We start from the raw sequence: 16,938 nt of genomic DNA, 5'->3' as shown, positions 1-16,938 counted from the left end.
GGTTCCAGCTAATAAAAAGGCAACAGTAACACAAAATAAGCACTTGTTACAACTGAGCATGTCTGAACGCACAACACGTCCAACCTTAAGGCAGATGGGCTACAGCAGCAGAAGATCACACCGGGTGACACTGCTGTCAGCTAAAAACAGGAAACTGAGGCTACAATTCACACAGGCTCACCAAAATTGGACAATAGAAGATTGTAAAAATGTTGCCTGGTCTGATGAGTCTCGATTTCTGCTGCGACATGGTAGGGTCAGAATTTGACATCAACAACATGAAAGCATGAATCCATTCTGCTATGTATCAACGGTTCAGGCTGGTGGTGGTGGTGTAATGGTGTGGGGGATGTTTTTTTTGCCACACTTTGGACCAATTTTTACCAATTGAGCATCAACGCCACAGAATACCTACTTATTGTTGCTGGATAACGTGCCATGTCATAAAGCCCCTATCATCTCAGACTGGTTTCTTAAGCATGACAATGTGTTCACTGTACTCATGGCCTCCACAATCACCAGATCTCAATCCAATTGAGCACCTTTGGAATGTGGTGGAATGGGAGATTCGCATCATGGATGTGCAGCGGACAAATCTGCAGCAACTTGCATGATGCTATCATGTCAATATGGAGCAAAATCTCTCAGGGATATTTCCACTACCTTGTTGAATCTATGCCATCAAGGATTAAGGCAAAATTGGGTCCAACCCGGTACTAGTAAGGTGTACCTAATAAAGTGGCCGGTGAGTGTATGTGCGTAACTGTAAAACTCAACTTCTTTCAACAGTTCCAAGTTTCAATGGGTTTACTCACTTTTTAAGTTAAATAACATAGCTTTTTTTGAAGTTAGTATCCGGTGGTCTACCTTGTCAGATTGTCCAACCTCCTATTCAAAAAGTAGGTAGCACATTTTGATGACACAATATGCTACCCATCAGATTTTGCCACCAGTGTCAATTTTAATGTGGAGTGGTGTGGACTGAAGCTGTAATATTGCTCTAACCTACCTAATCCCTGACCCCAACCTCAGAACCATTCAAATACAGTGTTGGTAGATCAATCTGATGTGTAGGATACAATGACAGGACACGGGTCTAATCTATGTGCATTGTAAAAATGCTCTATAAATAAACATAACTTATCATAAATCATTCTAATATCTTGATTTGGTGATTAAAATTTGTATTATTATCACTCTCAAAAAGAGTTAAATATTGTTGTAAGAAGCATTCCTCGAATAGATACTCAAAAACAGTTTTGCTTCCCTGAGAAATAGAAAGATGCAATTAGTGCATTGGATCCATCATTAATACAATACTGATAATAAGATGATATGGTATGTCTAACCTGACCTGTGTTTTAAATCCGGCAGGGACCTACATTCCCAGGAAGGAGGTGACCGTACTGGAAGTCATAAAGGCCACGGTGATCAGAGAGAATCAGGCCATTCGCCTCCGCGCACGTAAAGAGGGCCTGGACCGCAGTGGAGTGCAAAGAGTTACTGGTGCGTTAGACACAATAACAGACAAGTGCACACACATATAGAGTTTGTTCATCCAAACCTGAATGACATTCTGTGGAACACAGACATGTATAATATAAACATATATTTTATAAAAAAGTCATTTTGGACCAAACAAGGGTTCATTGTGTGGGTAAACGGCTGACAGTTCATAATTTGCATGCATATTCAAATTCACGATGGCTGAAATGGTCTGCTTGTCTCAGGTGAGGAATGGCAGGTCAGTAAGGTTGGAGCGTATCTGCCTGGAGCTCATGAAGAGGTCGTGGATATTGTCAGCGCTTTCATCCTTACAGACAAGGTACAACCCCTGATGCTTTTCCACAGTTTTCTCCCTTATTTCTTGTCCTTCAGTACCCTCTATTAATATTATAAAACACTCAGTAAATCAAAGTAAAGGCGGCTGTTGAAAAATTATTATTTGTTGTTTTTACTTTTTTAATGAGAGTCTGTTTCTTCTTGAAACCCCTTTAAAAAATTAGTACTTGGAGATTTTTGGGCCTTTCAATTCAAACCATCCTCATAACAGACAGACACACATCTTCTTAAAGGTTGATTCATAATGCCTACAGACTGCAGTTTCTTCTGTATGAACTGGAAGTTGCTGGCCACTTTATTAGGTACACCGTACAGGTACCAGGTTTGACCCACTTTTGCCTTCAGAACTGCCTTAATCCTTTGTGGCATAAATTCAACAAGGTACTGGAAATATCCCTCAGATATTTTGGTCCACACTGACATGATAGCATCACACAGCTGCTGCAGATGTCGGCTGCACATCCGTAATGCGAATCTCCCTCGTTCCACCACATCTCAAAGGTGCTCAATTGCATTGAGTTCTGGTGACTGTGGAGGCCATTTGAGTACAGTGAACTCATTGTCATGTTCAAGAAACCAGTCTGAGAAGATTCACGCTTTATGACATGGTGTGTTATCCTGCTGGAAGTAGCCATCAGAAGATGGGTAGGCTGTGGTCATAAATGGATGGACATGGTCAGCAACAATACTCTGGTAGGCTGTGGCCTTGACACGATGCTCAATGGGTACTAATGGGCCCAAAGTGTGCCAAGAAAATACCCCCCACACCATTACACCACCACCAGCCTGAACCGTTGATTCAAATCAGGATGGATCCATGCTTTCAAGTTGTTGATGCCACATTCTGACCCTAACGTTTCTAACGTTTTTTTCTAATCTTCTATTGTCCAGTTTTGGTGAGCCAGTGTGAATTGTAGCCTCCGTTTTCTGTTCTTAGCTGACAGGAGTGGCATCTGGTGTGGTCTTCTGCTGCTGTAGCCCATCCGCCTCAAGTTGGGATGTGTTGTGCATTCAGAGATGCTCTTCTGCATATACCTAGGCTGTAACGAGTTATTTGTTGCATTTCTATCAGCTGGAACCAGTCTGGCCAGTCTCCTCTGACCTCTGGCATCAACAAGGCATTTGCGCTCAGAAAACTGCAGCATTCTCTATAAACCCTAGAGATGGTTGTGCGTGAAAATCCCAGTAGATCAGCCGTTTCTGAAATACTCAGACCAGCCTGTTTGGCACCAACAACCATGCCACGTTCACTTAAATCACCTTTCTTCCCCATTCTGATGCTCGGTTTGAACTGCAGCAGATCGTCTTGACCATGTCTACATGACTAAATGCATTGAGTTGCTGCCATGAGATTGGCTGATTAGAAAATTTCATTAATGAGCAGTTGGACAGGTGTACCTAATAAAGTGGCCGGTAAGTATATATCAAAACTTTGTTGTGTTTGCAATTGTTTGTTTATATATGCCAATGTTTTGAGCGAATTAACGAATGAAGACATTTTTACACCCTTCTTAGCTCATCTTTTCCAAAGGTGCCAATGTTAGACGTATAATAATGTTTTTCTTTATTGGTTTCTTAAAGAGACAGTTCACCCAATAATGAACAGTCACAATTCACCATCTACTTGTTTCAAACCCGACTGACTTTTTTTTTCTTCTGTTGAACACAAAATAAGACATTATGAAGAAAGCTGAAAACCTGTAACCATTGACTTCTTACTATATAAGTAAATGGTTACAGGTTTCCAGCTTTCATCAAAATATCTTATAATGTGTTCAACAGAAAAGGCGAGTTCATAAAAGTTTGGAACTACTCGAGGGTGAGTTTCATTTTTGTGTGAACTATCGCTTTAAGTAGACAAGTACTGAGAGACTGAAGGTTAATTAGTCCAACAGGAAGGTTAATGTATAGCATGTAGTTAATTAAGTAAGAATGACCTTTGCTAATGGAGAGAGCACAATCTTGATCATCATCATTGCCTGCTTGTTGTGTCCTCCTGTAGAAAGCCCTTCACGTGCGAGCCATCCGTCCGTTCAGAGATGCTGGTGGTCGGGATCGGCGCACAGGAGAAGAGTGGCTTGTGACGGTGGCCGACAGAGAGGCTCACATTCCCTCAGTTGCAGAGGAGGTGGTCGGGGTGGTGGATGTGACCACTCTGAACAGCAGACAGTACTGCGTGATCATGGACCCCGTTGGGGCCGATGGCAAACCACAACTCGGACAAAAGAGAGTGGTGAAGGTGAGATGTGTTCAACATTAATTTAGTGTTCTTAGTTATGTGAACTGCATTTGTACTAATTTGTAGTTTACTATATAATTAAAGCCGAAGGTTCACCCAAAAATTAACATTCTCACCATTTACTCATACACAACTGGTTCTAAGCTTATGCATTTCTTCTGAATTACCTCTGTTGAGCACAAAACAAGATACTCTGAAGAATGCTGTAAAGCATTTGGTGCGGGTCAGGATATATTTAGGGTTAGATTTGGGGTTTGTTGCATATAATTATGCATAATTTAGAAGTACAAAATAGTAAGTGCATAGAACATATGTAACAAGGACACCATTAAATAAGTGTACCTAAAGTGTTAGGTGTTACCTAAAATACCAACAGAATGTATGTATCTGAATGTGATTATTCCCAGTACTGTGTGGCGGCTGGAATAGTTGGCTGTTCATTCTGTTGTGGCAACCTCTGAAATAGATACTATCCCAAAGGAAAATGAATGAATGAATGTATGTGATTGCTGCAGGTATAGCATATACTGATAAAAACCTCTTCTCTGTGTCTCCTCATCTAATAGGGTGAGCGTTCATTCTTCCTCATGCCCGGTGAGCATCTGGAGAACGGCATTCAGGATGTGTATGTGCTGTCGGAGGAGGAAGGGCTTGTGCTGCGCGCCGTCGAGGCCTTCATTGACACTCAGGGGGTACAGGACATGTTTGCTTCCTATTAAAATTACCCACAATCTATCCAGTACTTAAAGGGATAGTTCACCCAAAAAAAAAGACAATTCTGTCATCATTTACTCTCCCTTTACTTGTTCCAAATCAGAGTTATTGTTGCTTAGCATAAAAATAAAAAAGTTAATATTTATAAAAATGTTGAAAACATTACCTTCCATAGTATTTGATTTTTCCACTATGGAAGTCAATGGTTACCGGTTTTCAGCATTCTTCAAAATATCTTCTTTTGTGTTAATAAATAAATAAAAACTAATAATTATTAAGAGTAAAAACATTAAAAGCTTACTCAAAAGGTATTTAGGGTCAGTAAATAGTGAGTACATTTCCATTTTTGGTGAACTATGCCTTTAAAGTCATTGCATGAGCAGGTTGTAGGCATCTGAACACCTGCTCCCTGTCATAGTAAAAAGAGCTGTGATTCATTCAAACACTATTTAAACAAGGGGCGAAAACGCAACACGTATAGGTTGAAAATGCAAGGGTGGAGACCAACCAAGTATTTGCAGATTTGGGAAACAATAGTAGACAAATAGAAAATGGGTGTATTGTGTTTACCTAAGCGTGTGCACAGATATTACCTGTTTCACAAGCCTTTGACCCTTATTCTGAATAGTTGATATGACCCCATGAGCATTCCCAAAATGTTTGTCTTCATGTTTACGTGATAAGAAAACGCCTACAACACAAGAAACATTTATCAGCCACTCATTCTTCAGGTTGTGTTTAGAGTGCTTCTCAAACTCATAATCCACCCTGTCATGATAAAATTTGTGCACAGGTATACTTTTGTTTGTGAACTGTCATAAAATAAATAAATCTAAAAAAAAAAATAATAATAATATATATATATATATATATATATATATATATATATATATATATATATATATATATATATATATATATATATATATATATATATATATATATATATAGTGATAATAAATAACTATAAAATGTGCACAGGTAGAATTTTCTGGATCACTTAAAATGCGAGTGCCAGTTCTCACAGAACTAGGCTATTAGCTTAGCATAGATCATTGAATCCGATTAGACCATTAGCATAACTTTTTAAAAATAATAGAAAAAAAATATTGACTCTCTAACATTTTGTATCTAGGATGAGACTCTTTTGTAGTTACATTGTGTATTAGGGCAAACAGAAGTTGCTATTTTCTAGGCTGATATGGCTATAGGAACTATACTGACATTCTGGCATAATAGTCAAGGTACTTCGCTGCCATACCATGGCTGCAGCTGGCACAATGTTATTAAACGGCGCCAGAAATAGTCCCCAGCTTGCTAGCTACCTAAAAGTGACGTGTAATAATATAGTGCCTGCTAAAGCCATGAAACAGCAGCAAAGTACTTTGATTATTACGATAAATGACAATATAGTTCCTATAGCCATATCAGCCTTGAAAGTAGCAACTTTTCATGTTCTGTCAGTCTTAGTACACGATGTAACTACAGAAAAGTCTAACTTGAAATATATAAAAATTATTAAAACGTTACTTTTTTGTTGTTTGTTTTTTTGAGTGAAATGCTAATGGTCTAATCCGATTCAATGATTTATGCTAAGCTAAGCTAAAAGTGCTCCTGCCAAACCTGGAGATCACCTAAAAGGAGTTAAAATGGTCAAACTTGAGTATTTAACTCTAGGGGAGTTGTAAAATGAGCCCATTTAAAATAAAGTGTTGAGTGTTCTTTTAACAATGGAGTGAAAGGGAATCACTCCTTTCATTAATTAATTCCCTTCTTCCCCCTTCCTTTTATGAATACTTAATTTTCATCTGCATTTCTATTGGATTATGATTTTATCTTTTGCATTCCCTTCATAATTTATTTTTATGCTCTTACACACACACCCAGACACAGTGTGATGGTATGCCAGTAGTGCTGCAGTGTCCGTCCCCACCCTACACTAATGTTTGCCATTGTTACTCCTCCCTGCTTCTTTCTTTCACCGCTCCTCCGCTCCCCTCACCGCATCAGCAGGACGAGGCAGAAGAAGAGGAACGGGAAAGTCGGGCTAAGAAAAGGGGAGTACAGCGCCGTCCAGGTGACCGATGGATGCTGCGCGGCCCAATCGAGTACGTACCACCTGCCACCGTGGAAGTGCTGCTTACAAGAACCGCCATCCCGCTGGATGAGAACGAGGGCATTTACGTTCGTGACATCAAAACCGGAAAGGTTTGATTTTCATTTAGTCTCATTTTAAAGGTATAGTTCATAATGAAAATTACATCAGCTTTTAATCTTCTAATAATATTTTTATTATTATCATGAACATTTCTATAAATGTTTGGATGTATAAATCATTATTATTATTATTAATAATAATAATAATAATATTTTAAATATCTAAACGTTTATAGAAATGTTATTAATAATAATAATAATAGTAGTAGTCGTATTATTATTAATAATTATGATGATGATTATGATAATAATAATAATAATAATAATAATAATAATACAATTTTAAATATCTAAACATTTATAGAAATGTTAATAATAGTAGTAGTCGTAGTCTCATTATTAATAATAATAATTATTATTATGATAATAATAATATTTTAAATATCTAAACATTTATAGAAATGTTAATAATAATAATAATAACATTAATAATAATAATAATAATAATAATAATAATAAGTGTTTTAAATGTAAACATGTATACAAATTAAAAATAGTAGTTGTAAAAATAATAAATATTAATATTAATAAATAGTATTATTATTATTTATTTTAATTTTTATTATTAACTAGTTATTAATAGGGCCAGACGGAATCTGCAGACATTTTTGGCTCTTTCCGTTGAGAATTTTGGTAAAAATCTGCGTATTTCTAGTAAAATATTTTGGGAGTATCATAACTAAAACCTTAATATGTGAAATAAAAAATTATATCTTTTTAACTTTTATTTAATGTTTAAAATGCAAATCCAATTAGATTCACTTTATTTGGTAAACAAAGCAAGTCTGTCATATATATATCTACTAAAAGACTTTACAAACTGCATTGTACATAAATCAGATGAACATTTTCACATTAGTCAAAAATATTACTGTAATTAATTTATAAACTAAATAAATATAAATTTACACACATTTACACAAGTAAATAAACAGAATTAATGATGGACTTAAAATCTGCAGAATTTTGCGCGCACAGATTTTGTGTGGGCCTAGTTATTAATAAAGGTATTATTATTATTATTGTTGTTGTTATTAATAATTTTTATACAAATACATAAATTATTTAAATTTTGGTGCTTAAATACCCCTTGTACCTATGAACTTACATTGTATACCTTTTATGTTTCATAGTAGAAAAAACCCCATATAGGATGTGAAACATGTAACGATAAAACTAAAGGCAGAAATGTTATATCTGATGTGAATGACTCTATCCATGTCAGTGAATGTTCGCTTATAGAATAACTAAAAGTTGAGGTTGATTCAATTAAAATAAATATTGAGACAACAAAATAAACTAAAGCTTAAAGGACAAAACCAAACAAACAACAAAAGCAGAACAAATGTGCTTTGCATCTCAGCTAACTCTACGTCTGCTTCTCAGGTGCGTGCTGTGATTGGCCAGACCTACATGCTGACGCAGGATGAGGAATTGTGGGAGAAAGAGCTTCCGGCCAATGTAGAGTCTCTTCTGGCGCAGTCCCGTGATCCGCTGGCTGACCGCTCAGATCGAGGAAGGAGCTTTGGGCAGGCGGAGCGGGATAAAACCAGAGTGGTGTCTTATCGTATCCCACACAACGCCACCGTGCAGGTGTACGACTACAGAGAGAAGAAAGCCAGGTATTAACAACTTACTTACTGACTCCATGAGGCATGCCTACAGTATATATATTACACAAACTAAAGAAAGACGACCCCCGGCAGTCATTTTGTAATTTACATTTGTACCATTTGGTGTTCACTTTTGGCATTAGGTAGAGTGTTTGGACCTGTAACATGATGTCAGACATAACAAGCATATTATTAGTTCAAAAACTAAAACTGCAGCTCAGCTTTTTGATGTTGTAAATCACATTTTTAAATATTGTCAGGGTGATGTTTGGACCTGAAATGGTGATGCTGGGTCCTGACGAGCAGTTTACAGTGCTCTCCCTTTCTGGAGACAAACCCAAACGTCCCAATGTCATCAAAACCATCTGTCTGCTGCTCGGCCCAGACTTCTGCACTGACATCATCACCATTGAGACGGCTGATCATGCCCGCCTGCAGCTGCAGCTCTCATACAACTGGTAGGTTACGTGAACGTGATCTAAAGGTGTTTTAGAAATGTTTTAAAGGGTAAAATAGATTACCAAAACTACACGTTGACCTCTCCTTCTTGGCGTCCTTTCAGGCACTTTGATCTGAAGCAGCCGGCGGATGCGGCCCAGGCTGCGGCTCTGTTCTCAGTGCCAGACTTTGTGGGCGACGCATGCAAGGCCATCGCTTCCAGAATCAGAGGAGCAGTTGCTTCCGTGCAGTTTGATGACTTCCACAAGGTATGCGACACACCTGTCTGCATTTATTGCCTTGATTGCTTGTCCTCCCTATAGGTTTAGTGCCAAGGTCAACGACAGTTAAGTTTTACACAATGTTCAATGGGAAGAGCTCTTGGATTGACTTACTTTAAAGTGTACAAGAAACACATACTAACATTAAAGTAATCATTTGATAATAAATATAATTTCACATTATTGCTTTTTTACTGTTATTTTTTTACTTATTAAGTAGTTTTTAGTGTATTTAAAAAGTAGTATATTAGTAGTATATATTACTTCAAGCAAAAATGAAAATCCTGTTATTATTTACTCTCCTTCATGTTGTTTCAAATCCCTGAGACCTTCGTTCATCTACAAAGCACAAATGTAGATATTGTCACATTTTAATGAGATGTATTTAAGAATGAACAGATGATGATGAGAATGCGATCAGGCCCAGTTGTCTTATCGCTCTTTGTCTGCTCAAAAGAACTCCAACAGGATTATCTGTTCAGCTGTGTTTGGTTTCGATGAGAAGCTTGCGGTGCGGTCCAGTCTGCGCTTCGGTCAGAACGGGTTGGTCATCAGCAGTGTGGACATTCAATCTGTGGAGCCTGTGGACCAGCGCACCCGGGATGCCTTGCAGAAGAGTGTGCAGCTCGCCATTGAGATCACCACTAACTCTCAGGAGGCTGCCGCACGGTACAAACACACCACCTCAACTCAACCATTCGTTTCCAATACAGAGTAGTTCTGTTGGAATTATGTGTGCTTGTGAAATTTTTATGTTCAACCAGAGTTCTGAAATTGTAACTAGACTGTTTCAGAGTACCCGAGTTAGATGTGGTTGATTTTCACTTACGATTTATGTATGTGTATTTTTTTGTTTAATAAAACGATTAGATTAGTCAAAAAAAATTTTGATTTACCTATATTTTTGCACTGAACTTTCTTTATAAATACTATTTTTGTAAAATGGGAGGCTATGCATAATTATTTAACAACCATTAAGTAGCACTAAAAACCTATACTTTGCAATATATAGACAATATATTTATACATGGTAATATGGTAAATAAGTGAAGGGAAATTCAAACATTCTGTGCAACTGCCAATAGGAGGTGAAACACGACAATAGTTTGTGATTTTAGGAGGTAAAGTCTGATGGGTATCTTCTGTTGACCAATTCTCAAGGTAAAGGTAAAAAATTCCTTTGCATTTTTAAAAATTGTTTGCATTCAGACAAAATGCAATGCCAAGATTAAAAAAAGAGACATTTTGTGACTCAGAAAACATGGTCTGTCACTGATGTTTTGGATGTCGGTACATCACAAGACTATACATGTAGTATTAATGCACAATATTTATGCTTAAAGTAAGTCGTTATGCCCCTCAGTGATTAAGGTTAACACTTCTGAAAACCATTCCATAAGCCAACTCAGCTCGGATTAGTCTGCTGGCCAACTTTTGATTGCTCTTTATGTATCTATCCTATTTCGAAATGCCCATTTCAGAGTGTTTGAATTGTTTGGGCAGGGGGAATCATGCAAATATAACTGTTTTCACATCTTTTTATTGATTAATAAAAATTATTTATTAATATATTATTTATTTTATTGATTAATTAAACAACAATTTCAAAAAGTTTTGAAAAATAAAGCAAATTGTCACCATTGCTATGCATCTGTTTTACACCATATTATTAATATGTGTGTATGCATAAGCAAATACAGAAAGATACAAGTTCACTCATATGTTCATTCATACATTGTACATATACATAAAATTAAGGACAATTGGCTTAAAAAAACAAATATGTTAACTTTGTGTAGCTCAATAGCAGGCAAAGAATTTGAAAATATATTACCTCCCTAAGGTCATTCAGAAACAACTTTTTCTTTTTGAGAGACAATATTGTCATTTATCGTGCACTTTTTTTTTGGATTTTGTTACAAACTTCAAATAAGATATCTTCCAAAACCCATACAACCTGTTTTTTTAGGAAGACTCAAGCTTCTGTTATATGTTTTTGTCCGTTTTTACATTCATTTTCTTTCTTTCAGACACGAGGCAGAGCGTCTGGAGCAGGAGGCTCGGGGTCGCCTGGAGAGGCAGAAGATCACAGACCAGGCGGAGGCAGAGAAAGCAAGAAAGGAGCTGCTGGAGCTGGAGGCTCAGAGGTAAGCTGACCACAAAGATCAATGCTATGCTAACGTTTAACATAACCACGGTCAATAATAATTGATGTGTGTGTTCATTCTAGTGCTGCGGTGGAGAGTACAGGAGCAGCAAAAGCAGAGGCACAATCTAGAGCCGAAGCAGCTCGTATTCAAGGAGAAGCAGCCGTCGAAGAGGCCAAACTCAAAGCAGAGGCTCAGAAAATCGAGGCTGTACGTCATTTCTTATATTTTTACATTACAGGGTTCCCACTTTAATCTAAATATCAGATTGACTGTTCCCTGACTTTCATTGACTAAAAAGCTGAAATCTAATTAATCAGTTTTTTTGGGGTTTGAATTTCATTTTGCATGAGTTAAATAGCGACTAACAACAATTTGAAAATGGACCCTTTTCACATTTGCGGGTTTCTCAGTATAGCGGAAGGTGTCATAGTTGGATAAAATTAGACACAGTGAAGAGGAGAGTAAAACAAATTATTTTTTACAATCCTATTTGTTAAAATAATAAAACAAAAACTCCACAATGGAGTTATCAACTTTCAGAAAAGGAAAAATAAAATTGTGTAAGACGGCAGCAAGACTAGAGAATAACATCAAATTTACCGTCCTCCCTATACATGCTGCATTAGAAACGCCTCGCATAAGCGATAATTCATTTTCTTGTAATTTGATGCAAAGAAGATATAATACATACATAAATACATATAAATACACATAGGTTTATATGTTTTTTTTTGTTTAAATAGTTAAAAATTTAAAGGATTGAAGATACTAATGACCATTAAACATAACATTCTTGTGAAAAGGGTACATTCACCTCATTTACCTAAAAAGAAATTGATGAATAAATCTCTCATATTGGATAGCTTAACTCAATAGTAGTTTTACAAACTTTATATTTAGCTTTTCTGTATTTTTTTCTCATCAGACTTTAACCCCCAGTCTTCTAAGAGTGGTTAATTTGAAGACACCGCTTTCAAAATGTATATTATTTATCTGATATGTTATTTATAAAACTTAAAAATTGCACATATTCATTGCACTACATTGCAGTGATTAATTCACTTGAACTGTATATACCCACTGTACATATACATTTGTAATTATGTTGATCTATCTGCACACTTCTGATTAATAATAGCAACCTGTACATATATTCATCTATTATAAATCTTTGTTCACAGTTAATACCACCTCTATATAATGTTTATAGAACATCCATCTGTAAATATGACCATAGTTATTCTATAACTGCACTTTATAACTTATTCCTGTTTCCTGCACTTGCTGCTATTGCACTCCTGGTTAGACCTAAATTGCATTCTGTTGCCTTGTACTTGTGTAATGACAATAAAGTTGAATCTAATCTAATGTAACATGTTAGCCTTAGTTTACAGCAGGCGTGTCCAAACTACGGCCCGCGGGCCATCTGCGGCCCGCAATCAGTTTTGTGGCGGCCCGCGAGGCTTTTTATAAATATCAATAGAATCTGGCCCGCTATACAAAAATGAACGTAATTCAATAAATAACCACCGGGTGTCGCTATTACATGCATTCAATTAAGCAGCAGTTCTTGTTATTATCTATCTATCTATCTATCTATCTATCTATCTATCTATCTATCTATCTATCTATCTATCTATCTATCTATCTATCTATCTATCTATCTATCTATCTATCTGTCTGTCTGTCTGTCTGTCTGTCTGTCTGTCTGTCTGTCTGTCTGTCTGTCTGTCTGTCTGTCTGTCTGTCTGTCTGTCTGTCTGTCTGTCTGTCTGTCTATCTATCTATCTATCTACACACAGTTGAAATCTGAATTATTAGCCCCTCTTTGATTTATTTCTTCTTTTTAAAATATTTCCCAAATGATGTTTAACAGAGCAAGGACATTTTTACAGTATGTCTGATAATATTTTTTTCTTTTGGAGAAAGACTTTTGTTTTATTTTGGCTAGAATAAAAAGCGGTTTAAATTTTTTTATGAACCATTTTAAGGTCAAAATTATTAGCCCCTTAAGTCTTCAGAACAAACCATTGTTATAAAATAACTTGCCTAATTACCTTAACTTGACTAGTTAACTTGATTAACCTAGTTAAGCCTTTAAATGTCACTTTAAGCTGTATAGAAGTGTCTTAAAAATATCTAGTCAAATATTATTTACTGTCATTATGGCAAAGATAAAATAAATCAGTTATTAGAAATGAGTTACTAAAACTAATATGTTTAGAAATGTGTGGAAAAAAAATCTTCTCTCCGTTAAACAGAAATTAGGGAAAAAATAAACTGGGGCTAATAATTTAGGGGGGCTAACAATTCTGACTTCAACTATATATATATATATATATATATATATATATATATATATATATATATATGTGCGTGTCTGTGTGATGTATGTAAAATTTGGCCCGCGACAACGTTTGTTTTTTTGCATCTGGCCCTCGGCCCAAAAAGTTTGGACACCCCTGGTTTACAGGTATAGTCTGATGGCTGAAGTGGCTGCGAGTTGATGAGTATGAACAAACCAAAATGGAGCTAAAAATAGTCGTCAAAACAGCATGATATAAAAATACAGTATAGATAATTGACATTTTCATAAATAGAAACTACAATTTAAAGCAACAAGCAAAAATCACCGATTTTCTATGAGCAAGACAAAAACAATTCCCTTTAATGTCTGGAATGAATTTCTTAAACTTCTGTGACATTCCATAAATTGCATGTCCTGTGGGAACCCTGATGTTATTATGTTGTTAGATTTTGACTTTTCTTCTCTGTGTGTGTGTTAGGACTCAGAGCTGGCGCGTCTGTGTAAGGCACGCGAACAAGAGCTGAACTACAAGAAGCAGATAGACCATCTGGAGGTGGAGAAGCAGCAGAAGCTGGCAGACATCGAGAGTCAACGCTTCAAGCATTTGATGGATAACCTGGGCACTGAAACCCTGAAGGAAATGGCCAGAGCCGGGCCTGAACTACAGGTGAGTGTCTGCGATCACAAATGAATATCCTTCTATAGAGCCTTTACATCACAGAAGTTGACATACAAGCATTTTGGTACGGGTGTAAATGGATTCTGCTGCTTTTCAATAGGTTAAATCCGTGTTTCTCAACCACGTTCCATGAGGACCACCAACACTGCATGTTTTAGATGTTTACTTTGTCTGTCACACCCATTACAGGTCTTTCAGTCTCTGCTAATGAGCTGATGATCTGAATCAGGTGTGTTTGGGTAAGGACAATGTGCAGAGCTGGTGGTCCTCCAGGAATGTGGTTGAGAAACACTGGGTTAAATGATCATCATTAGATTAAAAATGGTGTTCATACGGATCACTGTCTGCTCAGAATTCAGTGTTAATTCAGAACGCAGATCTCAGCAGACCTAAAATGTGCCTCGTCTCACTCACCCCTAGTCCCTAGTATCTAAGGCGATACAATGGTTTGTGATTGAGTGTAAATAAAAAGCGAAACAGCGGCACTGTAAGGAGCATTGTTGTCATGGCAACCCAAAGGACGCCAGTCAGTTCAACACAAAAACACCATGGCTACATGCATTAAAAATGTTATATAAAGGCCTATATAAAGGACAAATCGACTATATATTAAGACACTGTAGCTCATAAAATGATAAACTTTAGTTGTACAACATTCAAGCAGATGAAGATGCACTATAGCCTCTCAAGAATGAATTTAAATACATTACATTAGGCTCTAAATCATTATGCAAACTGTTACTTTAATGTTTTACTCCTTCGTAATTTGTTTTTCGTTTCTTAATTATTGCTACTTCAGAAATTATTTTTAAAACAGACTTTTTTTTCAGATTTGATAAATTCATCAACACGACAAATACTATATAATAAACAAACAACCAAAACTGACTAAATTTGTAGAGTATAGTTTGCTAAATTCTGCACTCAGATGAAGCCAGAATATTAATGCAATGCACTAAATTACATATTAGGCAGAAGTTAGACAATTTTTGAAAATAAAAAACGCATCCTCTTGTGTTTGAAATGCATATGTCTTGCATTGGAAACGTCTGCATAACATTTAGATCAGCAGATTGCATTAATATTGTGTTTGTCTTTATGCAAAATTAAACTATGTTTTTAAAGGGCCATGACACCCCCCACTTTCGGTTAAAGTCTACTTCAGAATTTTTTCAAAAGATGCATGATTAATGGGCGTGGAGCTCCGCGAGCATCGGGCAGGAGTGGGCGTGGCCAGCAGGGGAGAACGTGAGCGAACGAAGCTAGCTCACAAAATGAGACAAACCTTGAGGAGACGCAAGAGTTTATAGTTTACAAAGTTAAAATGCAAAGAAATGAACAGTGATTTAATGCCCTGCTACATTTGTTATTCGTAATTTCATATACACATAACCACAATTTATATCATTATAAAGATAAGTGTGTTCATGTAAACGCTATAAATGAGGACTTTTCCCTCAATCCCCGTATCCAGCAGACTCAGTGCAGCAGGTCTCCTGACCTGTCTACTTTAACCATTAACCCTGCTGGTAATCTGGAGGATTTAGGCAAACACAGCAGCACAGTGATGTGTCTGAATGTGAACGAACTCCTGATAAAAGACAGCGTCCGCCATTCTCTAATTCTCGTGCTGCTCTCCCGACAAAAATGCTAGCAGCACACACACAGCTTTGCTGTATGATTGGCCCTGACAAGATTGCGGGGGAAAACATGCAACAAACCCCGTGGATCATGGAAACAAACGCATATGAGCCTTCATGAACGGCCAAATACTGTGTGCCCGTGCCGTGGGTCCGTGACGTGTCTCACAGCTCGGGCTTGACTCTGGCAGGTCTCATGAATAATTAAGCAGCCGGCTCTTCTCATAGGATAAGAAAACTCCGCTATGAAAAATAATGAGAAACCCACGCGTCATCATTGCACTTGCAGTACTGCGCTACATCGCCGATTTTGATCCCGCCCCAAAAATCATTTTAAACCCGGAAGCTGAAATTAGCTTACAAAAGCTCAAAATTATCCAGTTTACCCCACAATTAAAGCTGACAGGTGCTAACATTGTCTTAACTGATGCTCAACACACACAAATCTGTTAATATAAAAAAAAAAAGATCTCCAAGGTGTCCTGAACCTTTAACTAACTGTAGGCTACAAATGTACAAGTCATTATAAAATGTGTTTTATTTATTTATTGTTATATATTATTTATTTTAATGTTGTTGAATTTATCAAATGTGAAAAAAGTACAAATTATTTCTGAAATAGCCTTAATTAGGAAACGAAATAGTTATTTAGGCTACAAATTTGGTCAGTATATTTTATTTATTGATTGGTATGTTTTATTTATTCTTTATATTTGTTATATCATTTTAAATAGCATTTGATTTTGTTACAACTGTTATTTTAGGAGCAATAGTTCCTACAGCTTTACTATAAATGTAAATGCATTTGTATTTGAAG

At 36.6% G+C, this 16,938-nt stretch overlaps 1 protein-coding gene and 1 long non-coding RNA gene across 6 annotated transcripts in view; one reads left to right on the top strand and one right to left on the bottom strand.

Annotated features, from left to right (window-relative positions):
* mvp (major vault protein) overlaps nt 1–16,938 on the top strand; it is a 238,613-nt gene that overhangs the window by 10,261 nt on the left and 211,414 nt on the right. The window contains exons 5-16 of one of the 5 annotated variants that reach the window (XR_015479604.1): nt 1,375–1,506; nt 1,731–1,825; nt 3,845–4,081; nt 4,648–4,773; nt 6,809–7,003; nt 8,399–8,634; nt 8,886–9,083; nt 9,188–9,332; nt 9,802–10,013; nt 11,375–11,491; nt 11,575–12,893; nt 13,968–14,469. Coding sequence is in view for 2 of the 5 variants with exons in the window: in XM_087242307.1 (XP_087098433.1) it covers nt 1,375–1,506; nt 1,731–1,825; nt 3,845–4,081; nt 4,648–4,773; nt 6,806–7,003; nt 8,399–8,634; nt 8,886–9,083; nt 9,188–9,332; nt 9,802–10,013; nt 11,375–11,491; nt 11,575–11,701; nt 14,281–14,469 (2,012 nt within the window). In the remaining 3 variants the exon portion in view is untranslated. 5 annotated transcript variants of the gene reach the window in all.
* On the bottom strand, nt 3,780–5,486 carry LOC147845558 (uncharacterized). Its single transcript, XR_015480534.1, has 3 exons — nt 5,389–5,486; nt 4,620–4,793; nt 3,780–4,550 (listed from the first exon to the last, which is right to left on the bottom strand). It is a non-coding gene; the product is annotated as an uncharacterized LOC147845558 (long non-coding RNA).

Source organism: Danio rerio, chromosome 3 (genome assembly GCF_052040795.2).
Source record: "Danio rerio strain M-AB ecotype USA chromosome 3, GRCz13ab, whole genome shotgun sequence".
NCBI lineage: Eukaryota > Metazoa > Chordata > Actinopteri > Cypriniformes > Danionidae > Danio > Danio rerio.
Note: the sequence above shows the minus strand (reverse complement) of the source record. Positions and strands in the feature narration are given on the sequence as shown.